The sequence below is a fragment of the Equus caballus genome, chromosome 4 (genome assembly GCF_041296265.1).
Source record: "Equus caballus isolate H_3958 breed thoroughbred chromosome 4, TB-T2T, whole genome shotgun sequence".
Lineage (NCBI taxonomy): Eukaryota > Metazoa > Chordata > Mammalia > Perissodactyla > Equidae > Equus > Equus caballus.
This window is the reverse complement of record NC_091687.1, coordinates 96,573,462-96,599,293: the sequence shown is the minus strand read 5'-3', so window position 1 is coordinate 96,599,293 and position 25,832 is coordinate 96,573,462. Positions and strand designations below refer to the sequence as shown.

Below are 25,832 nucleotides of genomic sequence, written 5' to 3'. Positions count from 1 at the left end.
TATTTTTTTAATTTGGTCTGCCTAGTCCATTGAATACTGGGGCAGATGATTGTGGATTTCTCTCTTTTCCTTGTAGTTTTGTCTATTTTTGCATTAAATATTTGAGGTTATAATTAGGCCTCATACAAATATAGAACTGTGACCCTTTCATGGTGAATCAAATCTTCTTTAAAAAATCATTTTGTAATATCCCTCTTTATCTCTAGCAAAGCTTTTTGCCATAAAGTTTACCTTGTGCGATATTACCGTAGCTACGCCGCTTTTCTTTTCCATCATTTCTTTCAACTTTCCAAAATCCTTGTTACATTTTAGATATATATCTTATAAAAACACAGTGTAGGACTTAAAAAAACCCAGTCTGGCAATCTTTGTCTTTAATTTGGCCGCTGAATCTATTTCCGTGGAATGGATTTACTGACGGGTTTAGGTCTGAAGCTCCATCTCACCAAGTGCTCTCTGGTTTTCCCATCTGTCTTATATTCTTTTTTCTTACTACTTCTGGATTGAGTTTTTTATTATTCCACTTTTTAGAGATTACAGCATGCATTTTTGTCTTACCAAAGTCTAATATTAATTGATACGTTTACTGTCTTCACAGATAACGTGAAGACTCTAGAACTTAAACTCTACTTTTCTGCTTCCAATTTTTATACCATTATAGTTATGTATTTTAACTATATGAATATTTTTTAACTCAATAAATCATTATTACTATTTTATATAATGAACCTATATTTAAATTGATCCACATACTTGCCAATTTATTGCTTTTGATTCCTTTCTGTGTGTCTGGTCTTCCATCTGTGATTATTTTCCTTCTTCTTGAAGATGACCTCTCAGTAATCCCTCAGTGGAGAGATTAATACTCTCAGTTTTTGTTTGGATACGTTTTTATTCTTCCTTCATCATTCTTGAAAGATGTTTTCATTGGGTATAGAATTGTAGGTTGACAGATATTTTCTTTCAGTGATTTAAAGCTATCGCTTCATGTCTGTTGACTTCTGTTGGGAGCTGTCCATCTAATTGGTGCTCCCTCGTAGGTAATTTGTCTTTTTTCTTTGGTTGTTTCTAAGAGTTTTGCTTTGTCTTTGGTTTTCAGCAGTTTTATTCTGATGTGCTCAGTATGGATTTCTTTTTATTTGTCCTGCATGGAGTTTGTAGGCAATTGAATATAGAGTTTGATGTCTTTCATCAGTTTTGAAAAGTTCTCAGCCATCAAATATTACATCTATCTCATTCTTTTCTCTCTGCCTGATACTCCAATTACACATAGGTTAGACTATTCCACTGTATCCTCTAATTCTCTCCTCTCTTCTTTATTCTCCACCCTTTTATTTTCATGTGCTTTATTCTGGATGTTTTCTTCTGCCCTATCTCTTGTTAAATCTCTTGTCATCTGTGCCTAATCCAATTTTATAATGTTAAAAAAATGATTAAAGAAGACAATTGAGGTGATACAAACAAACTTTATTTAACACTTTATGAAGAGGACAGTCTCCTTTTGAAGAACTGCAAAATGGAGCAGAAGGAAAGAAGCTTTTATAGGATAAAGAATAAAAAATGAGGGAGAGACAGATAGAAAATATCTGATTAGCTGGGGCCACCTAGTCAGTCCTGCTTGGGGTGAGAAGACCCAGAGTTGGCTTGGCATCTGGGGATTGGCTGACTGAATATCCTGCATTTCTGGGCTAGCAGAGCATTCACAGGGACACAAAAGTTATCTAAGTTTTGGTTTGTTGACGTGGCATCTTGGGCAGGAGTGGCTGCATCATGGGCCTAGAAATTTATTTCAATAATAACTATCCACTGGGTTCTTAATTTCAGTTATTTACTTTTAGTTCCAGAAGTTCTATTTTTTTTTCTTTTAAAGATTAGCACCTGTGCTAACATGTGTTGCTAATCTTTTTTTTTCCTTCTTCTCCCCCAAACCCCCCAGTACGTAGTTGTATATTCTAGTCGTGAGTGCCTCTAGTTGTGCTGTATGGGACACCACCTCAACAGGACCTAATGAGTGGTGCCAGGTCTGCGCCCAGGATCCTAACCAGCAAAACCCTGGGCTGCTGAAGCGGAGTGCATGAACTTAACTATTTGGCCACGCGGCCAGCCCCGATTTTTTTTTTTTATAGCTTTTTGTTATTCAATCTTGTTTTTCATCTTTGTGAACAGAGTAAGCATAATTATTTAAAATCTCAGTCTGATAACTTCAATATTTGCTCACTTCCATCAGTCTGTTTCTCCTGTTTATTATTTCTGCTGGTTTTCATTCATGTTGTCATGTTTCCTTGTGTATCTGGTTATTTTTTATTGTGTGAAAAATTGTAATCACACACAATTGTTCATAGGAACAACTTGAGACCTAGGATGACATTATCTTCTTCTAGATATTATTTTGCGGGTTGATTTAATCAAGTGCTTGGGGATAACAAAAATCTGCCCTCATGTCAGTCTACTCTCAGTAATTGAGATGATTTATAGATAAGTTGTAGACTTTGCAGGGGTCAGTTTATTTTGGTCACCTTTCCTTCTATGGTTCAGCTCTTTAGAAAATTTTTTTCCCAAGGAAATAATCAGAGTTGAGCACAAAAATGTATATCCAAGTTTTTCTGTCTCAACATTATAATATTTGTAAAAATGAAAGCTTAGAAGCAGCTTATAATGGAATAAAAGATAGCTATTAAAATGATGTTTTAGAATAATATTCAATTATTTGGAAAAATATTTGCTGTATAATACAAAGAAAAAAGCAGGATATAAGACTATATACTCTGTATAATTCCTGTTTTGTAATACACACACATATACAAGGAAAAAAGCTTGAAAAGCATCCTATCCAGATGTTAGCTCTGGTCATATCTAGAATGTACAACTTGGGGTAATTTTAATTCTCTTCTTCACACATGTTTATGTCTTTCAGATTCTCTACAATTAATGTGTATTGCTCTTTCTTGTTGTTCTTGAGGAAGATTCACCCTGAACTAACATCTGCTGCCAATCTTCCTCTTTTTTGCTTGGGGAAGATTTTCCCTGAGCTAACACCTGTGCCAGCCCTCCTCTGTTTTGTATGTAGGTTGTTGCCACAGCATGGCCACCAATACGTGGTGTAGTCTGTGTCCAGGAACCAAACCTTGGCCATGGAATTGGAGTGTGCCGAACTTAATCACTAGACCACAGGGCTGGCCCCTATTTGTATTGCTCTTGTAATCAGGAAAGAAAATCAAGTTAATACATTTTTTTTGTGTGTGAGGAAGATTGGCCCTGAGCTAACATCTGTGGCAATCTTCCTCTATTTTTTATATGTGAAACACTGCCACGGCATGGCTTGATGAGCAGTGTGTAGATCTGTGCCCGGGATCCAAACCTGTAGACCTTGGGCTGCTAAAGTGGAGCACACAATGCTTAACCACTACACCACCGGGCCGGCCCCTATACATTTTCTAAAAGGAGTAATTCACAGGAAAGGAATACAGTCACCATAGAGCAGATCAACTACCTTTACGGTAGCTGTCTGATTGTCTGGGAAAAATTTTCAATATCATGGAAACTTCTTTTCCATTAAGAAAAGAATCTTAATTAAGTTTCAAGTTGCATATGGTGCAGAGAACTGCTTATTGACAGCCTCGGCTCTCGGGGTGCTCAGGGTATATAAAGAATGCACAGACTCCCCAGAAGTTTCAAGAAATAAAGAAGACTATAAATAAGACAGAAAAAAACATAGAATTTCAGTGTTGGAAAGGGACCCAGAGGACACCTGGCCCAATCCTTAACTTAGTAAGAATGCTCTCCTACAGAGAAAGTTGTGTGTTATAGAGTTTGGTGTAGCTGCATTTGACCTCTCCTGCCCCTCAAGGTTGTTGCTTGGACTTCTGCTAAAATGCCTCAAGTGACTGGTTTCTCTAATTTCTAAGGCAGCCAGTGGAGTAGCTCTAACTATTAGAAAAGTTAGTGAGTTACTGGCATCCAACAGGTAAGGGCATTTTAAGGTGAGGTTAATAAACAGTTGGAGGAGGTCCCGCTCAGCTCTGTGACTCTCTGATTGGCAATTTCTGGCTCCCTTCAATTCCTGGTCTTACCATTTGTGCAAAATATTTCTGTTGGCACAACAATGCTTGTGGTCAGACTCACTTTGTGTTTTATAAACAGAGATGTGTGTTCTCAATGAGTAATTTTAAGCTAAGGTTTTTGGGAAATAAGCTGCGTGTTTGTGATAAACACTCAGACAATTTTTCTTTTCCAGTTTAGTCCACATGAAACTAAAAAGGACCAGAGAGCCAAGAAAGAGATTGTTGGCCCCTCCTTCCAACATCCATCTTCTTCTCTCCCACTGTGTCCTTCCAGCCTCTTCTGTAACTTTCCTTCACTCTCTATCTCTTTTTCCCTCATCTCTCTGGTCCAGGCTGCCCATAGTCCCCCAGGAGTCTATACAACCAACCATGAGTCAGGAGTCCTGGATTCAATTTTCACATTGTTACTTCCTGTGTGACCTTGGGGGAAGTCACATCACCTTGGTGATGATGCTAACCAAGAGACATGGTGGCAGATCTCTGGGAGGGGGACACAGGGGGAAAAATCCAGGGAAATGCTGCCTTCAATCTTTCGTGGGAAGACCTTTGTCTAGGGCACTCAGGACTCCCCAGAGGGGATAAATTACCACGTATGTTCCACCACATATGACGCCTACACAAAGGGTGTGAATTCCTGCGAGAAACAAACTAAAAAGCTGCAGTGACGATGTGAAGTGATCCTGAGAGTGAGGAGCCCTGTGTTCTGCCTCTACCTCGGCCGCTAATCAGCTGGATGACCTTGGGCAAATGCTTTCACCTCCCTGAGGTTGTTTCCTAGCTCTAAAGTAAGGGGATGGGATTAAATGGTCTCTAAATTTTCTTCCAGTTTAGAATTCTATGACTCCGAGCTTAATACAGTATATTAAGTGAAGAAAGAAGAGAAACAAGATAGTGAAATCTTTTCTGTTTTAACTAAGTGGAGGTAGAAATCATGCTGAAAAGAAGCTCCTTAATTGAGTTTAGAATAAATATTATTACAGAAAAGGCAAATAACCGGGGAGACACTCCCAAGAGAAAACATAGAAATATGATAGGTAAAATCCATCCATGACAAATTTTGAGGCATTTTGTTCTCTTCACGATGAAATTCTATTTTCCTAATCTTACTTCAGGTCTGTCTGTGACTTGGCAAGTGAAGACAGAAATGAAAGGGATGTGAAGTAGTTCAGCTCTGGAGAGAAGACAAACAGAGAGACAAGACCAAGATGTGTTAAGGTGGAAAAAAACTGGAAGCTGGAGGGCTCCACAATGGAGGGTCATCTCCTAAGGAATGAGGTGGCCATGTGCTCAGCTGGGGAGACGTGGGATGAGATGGAGAGCAGGGGAGTGTGTAGCTGTTGGTGAGAGCCACTGGGAGGGCTGTTTCTCTCAGGGCATGGTCTAGAGGACAGAAGGCTGTAGAACAAGAGTGCTGGCCAAACTGACGTTGGATGGCTCCAGTACACACTGGAGACCCATCGCTGGAGAATGTCCGTGGCCAGGAGAGAATAGGGATGCACATGGTAGGGGATGATCCTGGTTCCAACATACGTATGACCTCAGTGTGCTGATAATGTGAACTCTTGGACATTACTGTCAACGCATTGCATCTACTCTGTGTGTGTGTGTGTGTGTGTGTGTGTGAAGTTGAATGCCACTTCCTCTCTTCTTAGCAACCTCAAATCATTCTCTTTCTGTCTCTAGCACTTTCTCTATTGGTGCATATTTTGAAAGATTGTGGATGGTGGGCTCAGTGCTCCACCAATGGTGGAGAAGTGCTGGAGAAGTAGGTGGTAAAATCAATTATTTGAATGAAGGTGATCTGGCTGAAATTCAGTTCAGAAAAATTAGACACAGTTGGTAGAAAATCAAGTGGTTACTTTGGCAGCTAGATTATTATTTTTGGATTAAATTCCTTGCTCTCCACTTATCCCTTTTTGTTTTTTCAATTATGACGATCTCCTGTAAATTGATCTTGTACAACTGAACACGTTGTTCACAGTAGCATCCTAATTCCGGGTACAGGGATGTGAGGAGAAAGGAGGCCCTTTGTTTAAAGGAATGTCCACTTTGAAGGAGTGTAAGTGGAGCGCTCACCTCTTCAGCTCCTCAGGAGCCATTTTATGGAAAGTCCTCAGGGCGTGAGAGTGCCTCGCCTGAGACCTGCCTGGACAAGTGCATAATGGTCACAGCTGGCGTTGTGCCCCAGACTTGTCTAAAGAATGGGAACAGTGGTATGAAACACTCGATGTCAAAAACTGTTCTTTTGGATAAAATAGGGGATTGATTCTGCTCTCGGAAGGTTGTTTCTGTCAGGACCTAATGCCAAATTTAAGTGTGATTTTCCTTTAAAGTATTGAGTTGGGATTTTGAGGGTATATTAAAAATATATTGAATGAGTGATAGGAGAATTACTTGCTTTCAAAAAAACTCAGTGACACAAGTAATTAGAGAAATGAGAATGTGCTATTGGCTTCGGGTAAGTCATTAGCCTCACTCTCCCTCCACGCCAGGGAGTGAATTGGACAGAATCTGTCTCTTTCCTTCCTGTCAGTGGAAACCCTGCGGCGGGTCAGAGTGGTGCTTGGTTCTTCTCTCCCCTTCTCTCGACTTCCTTCACTGGTGAGATTCACAGCAGAGAATTTAGGAAGTTTACTTTGGTTGTAGATGAACTGTACTGTGGTTGCTAACACTTTGTTCCAATCTTCCCTGAGTCAGCAAGGCTTTGAAATGTTGTATATAAAATACTGAGCTCAGTGAGGAAGCTTCCAGAGAAACTTAAAAGATATCTGTATGGTTCAAAGTGATTGTCTCAAATGTACAGAATGGGTGAGGAAAAGTAGAAGTTGCCACATTCTAGATGTGCTGTGTGACTAGAGCTCACAGGATCCTCTTGGATTATCAATTGTCTCTTTCTTTGAAAAAATAAATAAAACTCTCCAATGATGCTTTATTTTCTCCTCTGCCACCGCCCTGCTCCCTCCTTCCCTTTCCCAGCCTGATCCTTTGAAAGAGTTCTGTATCTTCTCTTCACCAGCACTGACTCTCCAATTCCAAAGCCTTTACTTTGAATCCTGCTCCTTTCATTCCCCTGAAGTAGGTCAGCCAGTAACCTCCAGATGCTTCTCAGTCCTCCTCTTGCATGACCGCTCCATGATTCATGAGACACTTTCTCCTCGTGAATTCTCGTTCTTCCAATTATACTCCCCCCTCTCCGTTTCTTGTCCATCCTCTACCTTGAGACCTTTGAGTTCTCCCGTGCTCAGGCCTGACTTCATGGCTTCCTCCTTGTTATGAGCTGAATTGTGTCCCCTCAAAATTCGTATGTTGAAGTCCTAATCCCAGTGCCTCAGAATGTGACCTTATTTGGAAATAAGGTTTTTGCAGAGGTAATTAGTTAGGATGAGGTCACTCTCAGACTGGAGTGGACTGGGTCCCTAATCCAATATGAGAAGGGGCGATTTGGACAGAGACACACCCAGGTGAACATGAAGACAGAGATCAGGTGACGCTTCTACAAGCCAAGGAACCCCAAAGATGGACAGCAAACCCCCAGAAGCTTGGTGAGAGGCATGGAAAAGATGATCTCTCACAGCCCTTAGAAGAAATCAACCTACCGACACCTTAATGTCAAACTTCCAGCCTCCAGAACTTTAGATGATAAATTTTTATTTATTTATTTAATTTATTTTATTTCTTAAATTGCAGTATCATTGGATTATAACATTATATAGCTTTCAGATGTACATTGTAATATATTTCAAATTCTGTGTAGATTACATCATGTTCACCACCCAAAAACTAATTATGGTCCATCCCCTCACACGTGAGCTAATCATCCTTTTTGCCCTTCCCCCCTCTTCCTCCCCCCTTCCTCCATGGTAACCACCAATCCAATCTCCATTGCTATGTGTTTGTTTGTCGTTGTTTTTATCTTCTACTTACGAGTGAGCTTATACGGTGTTTGATTTTCTCCCTCTGACTAATTTCACTCAGCATAATACCCTCAAGGACCATCCATGTTGTCACAAATGGCTGGATTTCATAATTTCTTATGGCTGAATAGTATTCCGTTGTGTATATATACCTCATCTTCTTTATCCATTCGTCCCTTGATGGGCACCTAGGTTGCTTCCAAGTCTTGACTATTGAAGATGATAAATTCTGTTGTTTCAACTACTCAGTCTGTGGTTCTGTGTTGAGGCATCCCTAGGAAGCTGACACCCCTCCATCCTCTCCCCAGGCCAGGGATGCTCAATGTCTTCGTTTAGGGGCCCCTTTCTACTCTTAAAAATGGTTGAGAAACCCAAAGAGCTTTGGCTTATGTGGATTCTGTCTACCGATATTTACCACTAGAAATTAAACCTTAGAAATTAAAAAAATGCTTACATATTAGCTCATTTAAAATAATATTAAACCAGTTGTGTGTTGATATAAATAGATATTTTTATGAAAGTAACTGTATTTTCCAAAACAAACAATTTACTGAGAAGAGTGGCATTGTTTTATTTTTCAAATCTCTTTAATGTCTGACTTTAATAGAAGACAGCTGGATGTCTTTTGCATTTCTACTTTTGCACTCAATCTGTCGCTATATGTTATTTTTGTTGAAATATATGGAGAAAATATGGCCTGCCATAGATATATAGTTTAAGAAAAGGGGAAAATGTTTTACTAGCCTTTTCAGATAGTTGTGGATATTTTTCTTTGATAATACACCAAAACTTGACAAGTAATAATTTTTAAAAGTTTAGTTGCATTTGGAATCTGGAACCAATCAATGACATTTTCATTAAAATCCATTGGTTAATCATGTACTTTCGATGGATCATTTGCCCATCTATGATGTTATAACATTATGCTTTGGTCATTTGGAAAATATTGGTTCATTGAGTTACGCAGATCTTCTAAATGTTGTCGCATTTCATTACACAAGGCAACTAAAAAATCACGTTTATAAATATACCCACAGAAATATCTTCATCAGAAAAGTTTTTAGTATTGGGAAACTGTCAAGTTCATGGTGGCAGATAAAAGTTTTCCAAAATTTTAATTGTTACTTGAAAGTTAGAATCTTGTCATGGGCAACAAACACTGTCAGTTGTTTTCCTTTGAAGTGACAGAATCATTTGGATCATTTTTGAGAAAATGCCTGCCAAATGCCGGAGTCTGAATAACCACAGTTTCTCAGCTGTCCTTTCAAGTAGAAATGTGTTCGTGAAAATAGCAGCTAATTCAGCTTGCAACTCAGACAATTGCTTTTCTTACTTCACTAGGCTGCAAAAATGCTTCATGTGTACTTTCCATTTTGTCACACGGGACATTAAAAAGAAAAAACATTTCGTCTTTTGCCTGGACCATTATCCTCGTCTCGGAACTGGTCTGCCTGCTGCTTCTCTTGCCTCGCCTCCAACCCACTCTGTAATTAGAAATATGCTTTCAGAGCTGTATCGTTTACCCCCATCCCACAGGCTTAACACCTGTCAAGGGCTTCTGGTTGCTTTTAGGATAAAGACACCATCTTTAATAGCGTCTACCGGGTCCTGACTTCCTCATCCTGCCCACTTCCCCAGCCCCATCTCAAAGCCTCCCTCCTTCTCTTCGCCCTATTTATACCGCCTTCTTTCCTCAGGAAAGCTTTTCCTGAGCCTGCACTGGGTCGGGTTATGCAGCTCAGAGAGCCGTGCTCCCCGCTTCAGCACGTCCATCCCAGTTATTACACGTTTGTCTCTGTGGTTGTTTAATAATTTGATTCCTGAGACTAGGGTGTCTCAGCTCTGGAGCCATTATCTGGGTTCAAGTCCTCACTTTACCCCTTACTAACTGAGCGACCCTGATCAGGTCGCCTCTCTCTGCCTCAGTTTCCTAATCTATAAAACAAACAAACAAAATAACAACAATCAGGGTCTGAATAGTACTTATTTCTTAGCGTTTTGTCTTAAATTAGCCCATAGGAAGCATTATCTGTGTGTTAGCCATTGAGATTAGGATTACTGGACCTGACTTCTGCTTTCTGGTCTGTTTCCATATCCATTTATTACTTGCCCATTTATGAATGTGATGCCCACTCAAGTTGACATTTTGCTTTGTAACACTGTATCACGAAGGACTTAAATTTCCCCTCAAATGAGTTTCTTGTATTGTTTTTGTTTTAATGGTCCATAATCTCTCACTTGCAATTCAGAATCCATAAAGCTCTGAAACCAAAAAAGTTTTTAGGAACTTGGCAGCACAATCTGACCTGATCTAACATGGGCTGTGTATGTTTTTTGTTGATTCTTCATAGGGAGAATGTATCTATTTAAGTACAGAAGGATTAACATGCTTTGATTACGGGATGCTGCCCAAGAGATGTTATATAATATATAGTATATACGTTTCAGACCTGTAATACAAAAGCTTTGTCTGTTTGTTACAGAGATGCCAGAAAGAAAGAAAAAGGCAAAGCACGTAAATAATACCCCAAATCCTACCCACCATGATGACTGCAGGACAGCTCTGCCCATATCTTTCAATGCAGATTACACATGTTGACAAAAATTTAATAATACTCTACATACCATTTGATAAAGTACTTTTTCATCAACAATGTACCTAGAACATACTTCCTCGTCAACAGAATGCTTTTGGTACTATTTCAGTAGCTGCGCTGTGCTCTATCCCACAGATGTGTCATAATTTATTTAATCACTTCCTTAATTTTGAACATTTATATTGTTTTTCACTTCTTTGTTTTTTTCTTTTTCTTTTTTTAAGATTGGCACCTGGGCTAACAACTGTTGCCAATCTTCTTCTTCTTTTTCTTCTTCTTCTTCTCCCCAAAGCCCCCCAGTACATAGTTGTATATTCTAGCTGTGAGTGCCTCTGGTTGTGCTATGTGGGACGCCGCCTCAGCATGGCCTGACTAGTGGTGTCATGTCCATGCCCCGGATCCAAACTGGCGAAATCACGGGCCGCCGAAGCAGAGCACACAAACTTACCCACTTGGCCACAGGGCCGGCCCCTGTTTTTCACTTCTTAAGATCTCTGTCCCAAAGATTTACAATTTATTTTTACAAAATTATATATACTTATCACAAAAAATTAAATATTTAAAAATTCAGAACATGATGTCTATAGAAGCTGCTTTGTTGTTTGTACCAATTATAGTGTAAGGATGGACCACCAGCTCTCATTGAAATCATTTAAATTCCTTCCTGACAAACTAGCTTCCTCTCTTGTCCTTTACTAATCCTTTCTTCATGCAGCTTTCAGAATCGTTTGTTTTTTATTTTCTTTCTTTTTTTCTCCTCTAGCTTTGAAAATTTTTAATCAGGAAATCCTTTGTTCAAAAAAATTATGCAGGGGCTGGCCCAGTGTGTGTGCTCCACTTCGGCGGCCCAGGGTTCACAGGTTTGGATCCTGGGCGTGGATCTACACACTGCTCATCAAGTCATGCTGTGGTGGCATCCCACATACAGAATACAGGATGGGATGTTAGCACAGATGTTAACTCAGGGTCAATCTTCCTCACTAAAAAAAAAAAAAAAAACATAAAAAATTATGCAGCAATGCCATAGATAAAAGTGTTGCTTGGGATGAAGCAGGGCATCTTAACTCTTTCTTTGCCTCTTGCCCACAAATGGCCTCTGAAGAGGGCTTTGCAAAATCTCTAGGGTTCTCTGCACCAGTCCTGTGCACCAGTTTCACCAGTCTGAAAACCACTGATCTGGCTCAATATCTTCATTTTGCTATGAGGGAACTGAGTCTCATGGTGGGGAGTTATCTTTCCAAGACCACTCAAATCTCTTGGGCTAGTTTGATCTAGAACACACATCTCTAGAGAATTTTTTCTGCCTTCTCTCCACTATATAATGCCACCTAAGCACAAGTCACCTTTGCTCCTATTGAAATCTTTTAAAAAAAAAATCTTTCCTTTTGAAATAATTATAGATTTCACAGAAAGTTGCAAACATGGTACACATTGGTCTAGTGTGCCCATCACACAGTTTTCCCTATTGGTTACATCTTAACGTAACCGCAGTACAATATCAAGACCAGGAAATTGACAATGATATAAAGAGTGTATATAGTTCTATGTCATTCTATCATATGTATAGATTCATATAACCAGCACCACAGTTCATACAAGAACAACAACTCATGTAACCACCACCACCATGTCTCCCTCGTGTTACGCCTTCCCAGTCTCTCTCTCACACACATCACGTCCCAGCAACCACTAATCTGTTCTCCACCTTTATAATTTTGTCATTTAGAGAACGTGATATAAATGGAATCATACAGTATGTGACCTTTCCGGAGATGGCTTTTTCCACTCAGCATAATGACCTTGAGACCCATCAAGCTGTCGTGTTTATCAATAGTTCATTGCTTTTAGTGCTGAGCAGTGTTCTATGGGATGGATGTACCACAAGTAGGATATTTTGATTGTTTCCACTTTTTGGCTATTACAAATAAAGCTGCTGTGATCGATGTACAGGTTTTTTTGTTTTTTTTTTTTTGAGGAAGACCAGCCCTGAGCTAACTACCGCCAATCCTCCTCTTTTTGCTGAGGAAGACTGGCTCTGAGCTAACATCCATGCCCATCTTCCTCTACTCTATATGTGGGACGCCTACCACAGCATGGCTTTTTGCCAAGCAGTGCCACATCCACACCCAAGATCAGAACCAGCTAACCCCGGGCCGCCGAAGCGGAACATGCGAACTTAACTGCTGCGCCACCAGGCCAGCCCCAATGTACAGGTTTTTTTTGTGAACATAAGTTTCCATTTCTCTGAGACAAAGGTTCATGAATGTGATTGCTGGGTCATAAGGAAAATGCATGTTTAGTCTTTTATTTTTATTTTTTAAAATTATTTTACTGAGGTCATATCGGCTTATAAAATTGTGTAATTTCAGGTGTACATTATTATATATCAGTTTCTGTATAGACTGCATCACGTTCACCACCAATAGTATAGTTTTCATCCATCACCATACATATGTGTCCCTTTGCCCCTTCTCCCTCCTGCCACCCCTCTCTAGTAACCACTAGTCTGTTCTCCTAATCTATGTGTTTATTTCCATATATAAGTGAAACCATACGGTGTTTGTCTTTCTCTGTCTGGCTTATTTCCCTTAGCATAATACCCTCAAGGTACATCCATGTTGTTGCAAACGGGTTTTGTCTTTTTTCTGGCTGAGTAGTATTCCATTGTATATATATATACGACATCTTATCCATTCATCAGTTGATGGGCACTTGGGTTGCTTCCACATCTTGGTGATTGTGAATAATGCTGTGATGAACATAGGGGTGCAGAAACCTCTTTGAATTGTTGATTTCAGATTCTTTGGACAAATACCCAGTAGTGGGATAGCTGGATCGTACGGTATTTCTATTTGTTCAGTCTTTCAAAAGACAGCCAAAATATTTTTCAGAGTGACTGTACCATTTACATTCCCACCAGCAATGCATGAGAGACCCAATTTCTCCACAGTTTTGCCAGCATTTGGAATTGTCACTATTTATTATTTTAGCTGTTTTACTAGATATATACTGATATTTCATTGTGGTTTTAATCTGTTTTTCCCTAATGGCTAGCGATGCTGAACATCTTTTCATGTGCTTATCTGCCATCTGCATATCCTCTTAGGTGAAAAGTCTCTTCATGTCTCTGGTCCATTTTCTAATTGGATTATTTGATTTTTTTTTTTTTACTGTTGAAGTTTGAGAACTCTATAAATTCTAAATACGGGTCCTTTAGTAGATATGTGGCTTGCGAATATTTTCTTCCAGCCATAGCTTACCTTTTCATCTTTTTAACAGAAGCTTTTTGCACAGCAAAAAATATTTTTAATCAGTTTTTCTCTTTTATGGATTGCGCTGTGGATGTCCTGTCTAAGAACTTTTCACCAAGCCCTCAGTTCTGAAAATGTTTCTTCTAAAAGTTTTACAGTTTCACGTTTTTAATTTATCTATGATCCATTTTGAGTCAATGTTTGTGTGAGGTGTGGGGTTTATGTCTTGATTCAATTTTTGGCTTACGGATGTCCAGTTGCTTCAGCACCATTTGTTGGAAAGACTATCCTTCCTCTGCTGAATGCTTTCTCGCCATTGTCAACAATCAGTTGACCAGACTCGTGCGGGGCTATTTCTAGGTTCTCTATTGTCCTACATGTCACCTGTATGTCTGTCTTTGCACCAATGCCACAATCTTGATTCCTGTAGCTGTACAGTAAGTCTTGAAATCGGGTAAAGTGGTTTCGCCACTTGATTCTTCTATTCACTAGACCTCAGCTGATGCCACCCTGGCTGGGAGGAGCAGATGCGCCTGGTTACTTCTCCCCGCATGACCTCCATGCCCTGGGGAGTGGGTGGCCTCATTACCAATGGGCAGTGGTGAAAGTTCTGGTTAGGTTTCTTCTGACACCACCCCAGCACGGGTTAGCAAGGGGTGTCTTGTTACCACAGGGTGGGGCTGGGGGTTCAGACTCCCCACCTGACCCTGTCTGACACCACACTGCAGGTGTCGCTTTGGCACAGCTGGGTGAGAGCAGAGAGCTCTCCATTTGGGCTTTGCTGCCATGGTGGGTGTGGGACCACACTTTTCCCATGGTCCTCGGCTGGGTTAGAGTGACCATTATCTAAAGGTCTTTCCTGCTAGGCTGCCCCGTTCCTGGTCCTTTGGCTGGAGAGAGCAAGCTTTCTTTGGAACTTCTTTGTCTGCACATCTTGCTGGCTTCTGCAGTACCACATCTAGAATATATGTGGCAGCAGAAACCCCAGAGAACGTCCCTCTGTCGTTCTTCAGGCCCTGAGGTCCCTAGAAGGTTTTTCTTCTCTCCACTTTTCAGAGACTTCTAACGTTTGCTGTATATATAATGTTCAGGGTTTTTAGTTTTACTTATTGGGAAAAAAAAGTATTTCTACTCCATCTTTCCAGAAGCAGAAGTCAAAATAATTTTTAAAAAAATGTGAATCAAGAAATGTCTTTCCCTTGTTTCAAATTTTCCAAGGCCTTCCCAATGTGATTAGAATAAAATCCAACTTTCTTATTGGCTGTCAGACCTCACATGGCCTGGCCCCGGCCTCCACTCTGACACACCTCATCCTACCTCTCCCCGCCCCCACGTAGCCCAGCCACATTGGCCTCATTTCTGTTTCTAGAACATGTTGAGCCTTTTTTTTTTAAGGAAGATTAGCCCTGAGCTAACATCTGCCACCAATCCTCCTCTTTTTTGCTGAGGAAGACTGGCCCTGAGCTAACATCCATGCCCATCTTCTTCTACTTTATATGTGGGACGCCTGCCACAGCATGGCTTGACAAGTGGTGCGTAGGTCTACACCCGGGATTCAAACCAGTGAACCCTGGGCTGCCAAAGTGGAACATGCACACTTAACTGCTGTGCCACCGGGCCGGCCCCCAGTGTGAGCCTTTTCAGACCATGTGACAATATCGTGCAGTAGTTGTAAACAAAGACTCTGATGTCAGGTGACCTGGTGTGAGTGACTGTGTGACCTCGGGCAAGTTACTTAGCCTCTTTGTGCCTCTATTTCCTCATGTTTAACTTGAGAATAGGAATACTGCCAACCTCACAGGGTGGTTGGAAAGATTAAATGGGTTACTGCATGTGAAGTACTTAAATGTGTTCTAAAACCACGCAAGCAATGCCCAGCACATGGGGAGCGCTCAATAGCACTCAATTAGCTAGTGGGCTGACGCACTCTGCTCTTGCATCGCTGTTCCTGCTTCCTGGAATCCCCTTCCTGCAGCTCCTTTTTGCAAGCCTGCCTCATTTAATGCTCCAAGCCTCAGCTCAGCGGCCGCCTTTGAGAGAGGCGTCCCCTGACCGCTTCTCAACAGCAGCGTCTCTCCATCTCTCTGGAGCCTATCTTTCTACCACTGCACTTTCAGCGCTTCGCTATCCTGCTAACTTACTCCTTGTTTACTACTTGTCTCCTTCCATGTGGACATAAGCTTCACGAGGGGCAGGGCCTTGTCCCTTACTTACTGTCCTAGCCTCAGAGACCAGGACAGAGCGGGCACACAGAAGAGTCTTGACGCATACTTCTTGAACGGATGAAAGAATTCAAGTTGTTTACAATTATGCCCTTATTACAAACAATGCTACAGTGGACATTATTGTAGTTAAATTTTGGTTTACATCCTTAAAAATTTTTTTTAGGATGAGCCTTCTAAAGTGGAATTATTGAGTCAAAGCATATGCAAATTGCCTTTTAGACAGAGTGCACTAACGTATTGTCCTGCCAGCATTGTGTGAGTGTGCTGGCATTCTGCACCTTTGACTTGGGGCTTTAGGAGAAAAAAGGCAAACCTTAAAAACATCCTCTCCCTCCTGTACTTACACATTCTAAATAATTATCCAATATCCTATTATATTTTGCTGACAAGGACACTGAGGCCCTGAGGTTAAATAGCGTCCCCAAGGTTGCGCATGGTAAACGGCAGAGCTGGGATCCTGAGTCAGGCAGAGTGGCTCTTGACTCTGCTCGTAACGTCAAGATGTTCCTTTTCTCTCTGCATGCTCCTCAGTGATTCCCGGGCATCGGGACATCTGAGAACTCTAGCTCCACCTGCTGACCGGAAGACACAGCAACCCCAGCTGGGGCGAGGAGCAGAATGAGAGGTGGGCTGGGGAAGGGGCGAGAGGAGCGAGCACTAACCGGGGCAGGGGCTCCTCTTGCCTCCAGAGCTCATCTGATGGGACAGGCAGAATCAACACTGGTGATTCCTTTTGCAGTTTTCAGTTCTAATCCTCCTGCTCTGCTTTGCGAATCCTGAGTTCAGCCTTCGGAACTTTGCCCAGGTGAGTCTGGATTCTTGGGTGGCTCTGCTGCGTTGGGATGGGTGGGTGCGGCCAAGCTCTGCTCCTTGAGAAGCCCAAGCAGTACCTTGCCGACAGGGCCTCCTTATAGGCGACCCGCTCTTTCCACTGCCCAGGCCCCAAATCGCTGCCTCTTCTTAGCTGATCATTCCAAACTCTCTGCACCCTGCTCCTGCCTGCTCTCCCCAAAGCCAAAGTTAGATTTTTCACCCCGTGTTCCCAAAAGCACTGGTTCTAATTTGATCACGCACAAGAATCACCCTCGGGGCTTATTAAAAAGGGCACATCTCAGATACCCTGGGAAATTTGAACACTGATGAGATTTGATATTAAGGAATTGTTGTTGAATTTTAGGCATAACCATGGTATTAAGTATACATGTATGTGTATACATATGTATATATATGAAAGAATCCTTATTTTTTTAGAGATACATAGTAAAATATTTTTTTTATTTTCTTTTTTAAAGATTTTATGTTTTTCCTTTTTCTCCCCAAAGCCCCCCGGTACATAGTTGTATATTCTTCGTTGTGGGTCCTTCTAGTTGTGGCATGTGGGACGCCCCTCAGTGTGGTTTGATGAGCAGTGCCATGTCCGCGCCCAGGATTCGAACTAGCAAAACACTGGGCCGCCTGCAGCAGAGCAGGTGAACATAACCACTCGGCCACGGGGCCAGCCCCCATACTAAAATATTTTGAAAGAAAGAATATGATGTAAGGGATTTGCCTCAAAATAATCCGAGGCAGGCAGAAGCGGGTGGGGGCGTGGACGGCTGCACAATTCAATAGGTGTTGACCGCTCAGTGGTCTGGACGTGGGGGTTCCTTTTTACAGATGCTTTAATTTTTCCAGAATAAAAAGTAAAAAAACAAAGCACCCTTCATTCTGGGGTACGTTTCACAGGCACCCCAGGTGGGTGCATGCCGGGGATCTACCCACCCTACCTGGAGAAACAGCTCTGCGGGGCTCATGGACGTGAACTCAGGCGGTCCTGCAGAGTAACCCCGGGCCAGAGCAAAGGGCCTACTCGGTTCACCTCCCTGCGCCTTCCCCCTCCGCCAAATAAATGGGGACAACAGGGGTGCTCAGGGAGATGAGGGTGCATATCGTGTCTGGCCTTGTCTCTTTTTACCTGGGCCGCCTGGAAGCTGAATTTTAGCCAGTGCGGATTTATACGGATTTGTCTGTCTATTCTTCTTTGGAAGTAAAGAGGTTTTGAAAATAATTGTTGATAGGATGGTGTGATTTTTTTTTTTCTTTTCCAAAACTTTTTTTAATGTTCTTTCATTTGTGCAATGAGAAGAGGGAGTGTTTGGGTGCCCTGGGTGGATGCCTCGGAAGGCTGTCTCTGCGCCCTTCTGAGGCCCCTTCCCAAACCCCGCACTCCGCGGGGGGTGAGGTACTTTCCTCCGAGAAGAAAGTCACTGCTTCCTGGTGGGGCCCCAAGGTCGTGGCCGAGGGCACAGGTGGGGCGGGGGAGGAAGGGGTTTGAGCAGGGCCAGCCGGCGCGGCAGGTTTGTCCTCGTCCGCTACGGGCCCGGTGTTGATACAACAGAGCCTGGGAAGGAGAAGCAGCCGGGAGTGGCTAGTCGCCGCCTGCGGAACCCCGGCCGGGCTGGTCCCACCCGCCCGTCGCCCGCCGCCGCGCCCCGGGGGCTCCCTGCCAGGGGTCGGAGGAAGGAAGCCGCCGGAGAGCCGAGCCCCAGCGCCCGCTCCAGACCCCCAGCCCGGGACCTGCTCGGATGCAGCTGGGGTAGGAAGGTCCTTACCCTGCGCCCTGCGGTCTGCATGAAGCTGTCTTATGTCTCTTTTCTGTGAAAACATTGCCTTCTTTTTCAGAAAGGGCGGTTTGAAAAGTGGATTTATCTGCGTGTCAAAAGGCAAAATTAGTCTATAAAGGGGGAAACATTCGTGGAGCATCTGCTTTATGGTTGAGCTAGACTGGGGATAGGATGAAAAAGATGACGTAGGTCTAACCTCATGGATTTTTCTGGCTAGCGGGCAATTCAGACCTTAAGCAAGTAGTTGCAGATGGTTTCTATCTGGGGGCATGGAGGAGGGGGCTTCCTTCTTTGGGGTTTGGTGGTGACCGGGAAAGGCTCATGGAGGAAGAGGATCCTTACATGGAGACCCCAGGAATGACAGGATTATGTGAGGTGTCGGGGTGATGCAGGGTGGGGAGGAAGAGGTTGAGGTTCCAAATCTAGGGGAAAGCATGGATAAAGGTCCTGGGGCAGGAGGGAGCGCAGGGAGAAATTCCAAGTGTCTGGCAGGCAGCATGAAGAGACATAAAGCTGGAGGGGAAGGCAGAGAGGCCGGATTATGCTGCCTTTTGTTGGCCAGGTCAAGGGTTTTAGACTGTATCCTGTGGGGAAATGGGACAACAGAAGGATTAAGATAGGAGGGATAGACCCCGTGTCCGGCAAATAGTAGATAGTCTACAGGTTATAAAGTGACATGGGGTGAAAGGGGCTCCCTCTGGAGATGCGATCCTTCTTCCAGAAGGCTAGGCTTTGGGGAAAACAATTCGGTTTGGCAGCAGTAGGGCAGTCTGGAGCGTCTGTGGTGGGAACGGATTCTGACGAATATCCTTTTTTTATATAGAGGATATACAGATTTATTTCATTCCTGCTGACTACACAGGGCTCTGTGGTATCGGTTTAATCCTTCCTCTGTTGATGAATGTCCAGGTTAGATCCACTGGTTATAATTATCAGGTACAATGTTATCAGAAATGCCCTTGTGCACCCATTTTCCCATGCATCTCCGAGTTTATCTGGATGAAGGGCAGTGGAAATCTCCAGTATGAGTCGTATAAAATTTGATATTGACAAGTTGCTCTCTGAAAAAGCTGCATAAATTTATTCTTCAACTGCTAAGTGAATGAAAATGCCTGCTTCCTCCACAGCGGGAGTCTTTAATCATGTTTTTCAATCCTTTGCCAATCTGATGGGGTGGTGAAAAGTGCCATCTTGTTTTTGGTTTATACTTTTAAAATCAGGAGAGATTCCTGTTGGATCTTTCCTTTTCCTGTTGGATTTTAATTTAACTCGACTAAAAACAGTTTCCATCCCAAGGTTTCCGCACAGCTGTTACCTCAGATCTGTTTGTCTCCTGCAGACCAAGGCTGGGTCAAGATGGCGTCTGTGTTTCGAAGTGAGGAGATGTGTCTGTCACAGCTGTTCCTCCAGGTGGAGGCTGCCTATTGCTGTGTGGCTGAGCTTGGAGAGCTTGGATTGGTTCAGTTCAAAGATGTAAGTACTGAGGAGGAAGGTGGAGTGATATTGGAGAATGCTTTCATACCATTTCTTGGTAGTGAACAAACTGCAGGGAGAAGAGCCCTGAGCTCGAATAGACGGAACTCAGTGGTTCCAGTCCTTCTGGCTCAGATTTGCGATAACATCGGGCAGGTGACTTGCAAACGATCTCCCTTCCTCCATGCGTGTCTCCTCTAGAGGAATGTTTTGAAACTAATGCACTCACTATGTGTTAGATGGGTTGTATTTTACTTCCTGCGTAGCATCTTCAAGGCATTGGATATAGCCAATGGGCAGGTGGATATAGCCAGTGGGCACGTGGGTTACCAAACCTTGTTCTCAGGACAGATACCTATTCTTCCTGACCAGTGGGTCTGAGGACAAAGTGTCCTAGAATCCACAGTCTCCCTAGAGTGACATTGTAAGGCTAGACTGTCTTGAGTGTGATGTCAGGGTATCGTTTCCCGGGGGCAGTTTAAGATCCTCGCCAAGGCCAAGGTCAGAACCAAGCTCTTGCATGGAGAGATCACGTCTTGTTCCTTGCGTCCCTACTCCCTAGCACAGGACCTGCCGTGAGGCAGTTCCCCAGTGACATTTTTTGGGCAGGGTTGAGGGTCGCCACCCCAAGGATGCTGAATTTGTGTTGATGACTGCGATGCATCGCATGGAGCTGTGTAGTTTTCAAGGTCCTGTTATGTTCTTGGCTCCACTGAGGACTTCAAGGCTCATTGGGATAGCAAATACGGCTAAAGGAAAGGAAATCCTAGCTGTGGGAGGATGTTTGTCTTAGAAGGATAAGAAGGCCAGAGCTGAGGCATTTGGGGATTGGGTGTAAACATCAAAGTGTGTTTTGCCTGTAACTCATCTCTCTTGTGCATGGAAGCCTCTATTCCTAAGATGATTCCAGCAACGTTCTCCAGCATTAAAAAAAAAATAATAATAAAGAAAGGGAATATGTTGGCAGCTGTTGCTACTAATGTGTGCCTTGTGATTTTTTCCTCTCTCTAGTTAAATGTGGCTGTGAACAGCTTCCAAAGGAAATTTGTGAATGAAGTCAGAAGGTGTGAGTCGCTGGAGAGAATCCTCCGTAAGCCAGTTTTCTGCTTACTGTCTGAATGTGAATGGGCACCTGGGAGGTTAATGGTTTGCAGAACAAGGTTAACAAACCGGTCCCTATTGTAATACTTTACGAGGTGATCCTGGAGACAGGGTGGGGGAGGCTAGAGATGGGATCCATGTGCTGCGGCAGGTCCTGGGGCGATTCAGGCAGCTCAGCTGGCCAAAAGGCACCTGCCCTGCTTGACCTCATTTCTCAGGAATGAGAAAACGCAGTCACCTTGGGCTCTCTGGTGGGGTTTCATCCCTCAGGTTTTCTGGAAGATGAGATGCAAAATGAGGTTGAGGTTCAATTGCCTGAGAAGTCCCCACCGACCCCTCTGCCACGGGAAATGATTACCCTGGAGGTAGGTTCTTCCCCACTTTGCTAAGGACAGTCATGAAGCCTGTCTCCTGGGGAGTCTGGGAGCCACTCATGGATCCTTTACCCGGTTCCTGAAGGCGTTGAGGCGGATTTATGTAGTTGTCCACTTTTCAGTGTTACTCCCTCGGGAAAATCCTATTGCCCAATTCTTAGAGTCACTCCTCCTGATCCAGGAGAGAGCTCTTTTTCTCTCCCAACACAGCCCTGGGGAAGTGCACCCCAGTTTGAGGAGTGGTTTCCTTTGTGGGCATAAGATTCTTATAGGGAGTGCGGTCTTGTCTGTACGGTCCCACTGAACAGGGCTTATGCTAGCACACTGGGATGTTCTCTTTCTTTTTTTAAAACTATTGTCTCCATGCTGTACATCACATCCCTGGGAGTTATTTGTCTTATTACTGGAAGTTCATACTTTCTGACCACTTTCACCCATTTCGCCCCCACCTCCCCCTGCCTCTGGCAACCAGCAATCTGTTCTGTGTATCTATGAGTTCTTTTTTTTAAGTTTCCACATATAAGTGAGATCATGCAGTATTTGGCTTTCTCTGTCTACCTTATCTCACTTAGCATAATGCCCTCAAGCTCCATTCATGTTGTTGCAAAAGGCAGGATTTCCTTCTATTTTATGGCTGAATAATATCCATTGGTGTGTGTGTGTGTGTGTGTGTATATATATATATATATATATATATATATATATATACAAAATCACATCTTCTTTATCCATCCCTCTGTTGTTGGACACTTGGGTTATTTCCATGTCTTGGCCATTGTAAATAACGCTGCAATGAACATGGGGAGGCAGATAGCCTTTCGAGGTAGAGATTTTGTTTCCTTCAGATAAATACCCAGAAGTGGAATTGCTGGATCCAATAGGATGTTTCCTAATTATCTGTCTGGTGGGAAAAAGCTGGTGCCTTGAGACTACTCTAGATTCAGGCGTCTCCTCAGACTGGCTTCTGAGGTCAGCTAAAGCAGTTTTCGTTCGTCAAGGACTTCATGGCTGGTGGGACTCTCCTCCTTTCTTTCCCTTCTCTACTTCCTTTTATAAAACATTGAGTGCCTGCCATGTGCAAGGCACCTTAGAGAGAAATAAAATATGGATGGCCATACCCTCTAGCAGCTTCTAGAGCAGATGGTGGGGAGAGGAGGGAGGGGCGGGAGGTGGGAGAGAATGTTGAAAGCTGGGCAGAGCCAGATCCTGGAAGGCCCTGTAGACCTTGATACGAAATTGGATTTGTTTGTCCTCAGGAGGAAGGACTTACAGCTTCACTGAGCCGAGCCTTATCTCTGCTGGGTGTTTTTTTTTCTTTCAAGGTAACTTAAAATTCTTGAAATTTTTGAAGCCATCAGTAGGAGAAATCTAGATACTCTAACAGATATATGAGACTGGCAACTCCCCTAGAAAATATTTTGGATCTTGTCATATTGAAATCTGGATGTCTGGGGAGAAAACTTTTCACTAGTATGAATAGGATCTCCATAAAATCGTCTCCAGTTTCCATCTTATCACTGGTCTTCCAGTACCAGCCTCCCGCCGTCGTCTCCTGCAGCCTCCTTAACACCTAGACGTGTTCTTGTGGACTGTGGATGTCATTCTCGCTTCTGCTCTCAGCCTAATCCTACTTCTGAGTTTTGGCAATAGTTTTCTAGGTTTCCCAGCTTTTTTCGTAGCCATTCCAGTCTCTTCTGCCTCTTACCACCAGCCTAATTTCTGTCATGGTACTGCTTTCTCTTGCCACTTCGCTGCTCAGGAATGCACAGTGGTTCCCTTCTCACCTATGTCCGGTCCACCTCGGCCCTCAGAGCCTGCTCCGCCCAGCCCTGTCCTACCTCTCAAGTCCTTCGCTCTCCTTGGGCTGGTCCCTTGATTGTTCTCTGCTTGCCTCAGGTTCATCTCTCAGTTCCAAGCGGTTGTTCGCACTGTACCTCAGGAACAGAGCCTGGAGTGCCTTCCGTGTATACACCCATGGCTTTTCTCAATTCTAACCACACCTCCAGGCTCAGTTTAATTCCCACCTGTTCTGTAAAGCCTTCCCCTGCCATGCCAAGATGCATGAATTCCAAGTTCCTCAGACCGTCTATTGGGCTTCTGGGCCATATGCATTTTCATAATTTACCCGCTGATTCAGCGGTTCTCAAACTTCTTGAGTTCAGACATCTTTATACTCTTAAACATTATTGAGGATCCCAAGGAGCTTTATTTATGTGGGTTATATTTATTGATATTTACTGCATTAGGAACTAAAACTGAAAAAAAATTTATTAATTCATTTAAAAATAACAATAATATCTCATTACACGTTAGCTTTTTTAAAATGAAAAATAACTGTATTTTCCAAGAGAAAAACTTTAGGGAGAAGAGTGGCATTGTTGGCAAATTTCTTAAATGCGTGACAATAGAAGACTGGCTTCCCACGTCTGTTAGGCTTTGAATCTGTTCCGATATGTTGTTCTCGTTGAAGTATGTAAAGGTAATTCAACCTTGCACAGATCCGTAGTTAGAAAAGGGGGGGGGGGTATTTTAACAGCCTTTTCAAATAATTGTGGATACTCTTCTTTGATGTTACATTGAAACTTGACGAGCATGGAGACTTTCTTGCTTTTGTTAAACAGGTAGCAAGGGTTTTTGTTTCTAAATTGAGTTGGTTGTATGTTTCAGACAGTACCTTAAAAAATCACTTCATCCAAATGAGTCTGGTGTGGGCTGACTGGTTGGTTTTGAAACTGTGCGCTCTCATACATTTGTAGTGATAACTAGTGAGACAAGAGACAATCAGATTTGTGCCAACTGTCTTTCCTCAGTATTTTCCTTCTGGGTATTATTTATTGTAAAGATGATATTAAAGCACCATGAGCTTATGAGAGTAATATCTGTCTTACCATTGATCACACAGATTGATTGATTGATCTGACTGATCTGGCGGTTAGTTGAGTGTTCCTCCAAAATTCCTAGAGAGGAGAATCCTTCTGGCAAGAGTACACAAGTGGCTTGGGGTCCTTGCCTTGTAGAATTTCTAATGAGGCTTTGTAACAATCTTAGAGGGAATATTAATTCAGAAAAAAAAAAATCTACCCACAAATCCACTGTCTCAGCAAAAACTGCCTTCATTTTTCTGTTTTCAGGCTTTATTCTTACCAGCCACATTTTTATATAATTACCTATCCATAATATACATTATAGTTTTCTACTTTTTGCATTTACTATCCCATTGTAAACCATTTCTTAGCTATTGCATTGTTCTCCAAAATAATTTTAATGGCAGCATTATTATTAATGGAATCATTAAGTGAATAGAGAAAATGGTTAAAAAATGGGGATTTCATTTTTCCCCAACGTTGTGCCACTATAGTCAGTGTTCAAAATTCAGGGTAGTGATTATCTCTGAGAGGGGAGAGAATGGGTTGCAACTGAAGCTGGGTGATGAGTGTATGAGATTCACTATGCAGTTCTCTCCACTTACGTATGTTTGAAATTTTCCATCATAAAAATGTTAAATATTCCACTTTGTTTGATATTAATATGCTTTTTTGAGGGGTGAAGAACTAACATTTGCATGGATATCTTTTTTATTGTTTATGTTTTTCTCTTTGGTGAGAGTGACTCAAACAAATTAGAAAAAATCTAGCATGATAATCTCTGTCTTTTAATGTAACTTTAATCCATTTTCATTTATTGTGATTACTGATTTACTGGCTTTTTGGTTTACCATTTCCTCTGTCTTTTTCTCCTCTTTCTTGCCTTTCTGTAATACCATCCAACCCTTTTCCCCCTTCTCCTGATTTGGAGGCTATAGATTATAGTTACGCTTAACATTTCAAGATGCATACTTAGTAGAGTTTTCTTGGTAACCTCTGCTGCTGGGTGAATGATTATTCCTTTGTGGGCTGTGTCTTTTTTTCCTCCTAATAGCATTTCAAGTTTTATCTTTGTTCTATAGTTTTACTACAATGTGTTTAAATATGGCTTTATTTGTAATAGTTTTTGTTAAGTATTGAATTGATACAGTAGAATTTTTAGAAAATATGTGTAAGATACAAAGAATAACAATATAGCAAACACCAAGTGCCACCACCCTGTGTAGGATGACAGGTGACCACACAGTGATGCTCTTAAGGCCCTTGGCGTGCCCTCCACAGCCACCCTTCCCCTCCTCACCCTCCTCTCATGACTGCTCTCGTCTTGGAAATAACCTCTATTCTGAATTTTGACTTTGTTTTTTTCTTG

General features: G+C 42.5%; 1 protein-coding gene across 3 annotated transcripts in view; it reads left to right on the top strand.

Moving 5' to 3' along the window:
- The window catches only part of ATP6V0A4 (ATPase H+ transporting V0 subunit a4), a 72,811-nt gene that overhangs the window by 5,413 nt on the left and 41,566 nt on the right, over positions 1 to 25,832 (top strand). Inside the window, exons 2-6 of one of the 3 annotated variants that reach the window (XM_070265919.1) lie at positions 16,580 to 16,673; positions 16,788 to 16,853; positions 19,991 to 20,124; positions 21,136 to 21,214; positions 21,496 to 21,590. In XM_070265919.1, coding sequence (XP_070122020.1) covers positions 20,008 to 20,124; positions 21,136 to 21,214; positions 21,496 to 21,590 — 291 coding nt within the window. In that variant the 5' untranslated portion in view covers positions 16,580 to 16,673; positions 16,788 to 16,853; positions 19,991 to 20,007. Of the gene's footprint in view, positions 1 to 16,579; positions 16,674 to 16,787; positions 16,854 to 18,153; positions 18,624 to 19,990; positions 20,125 to 21,135; positions 21,215 to 21,495; positions 21,591 to 25,832 lie in introns of those variants that run through there. The other 2 variants (XM_070265918.1, XM_070265920.1) reach the window with 2 other exon arrangements.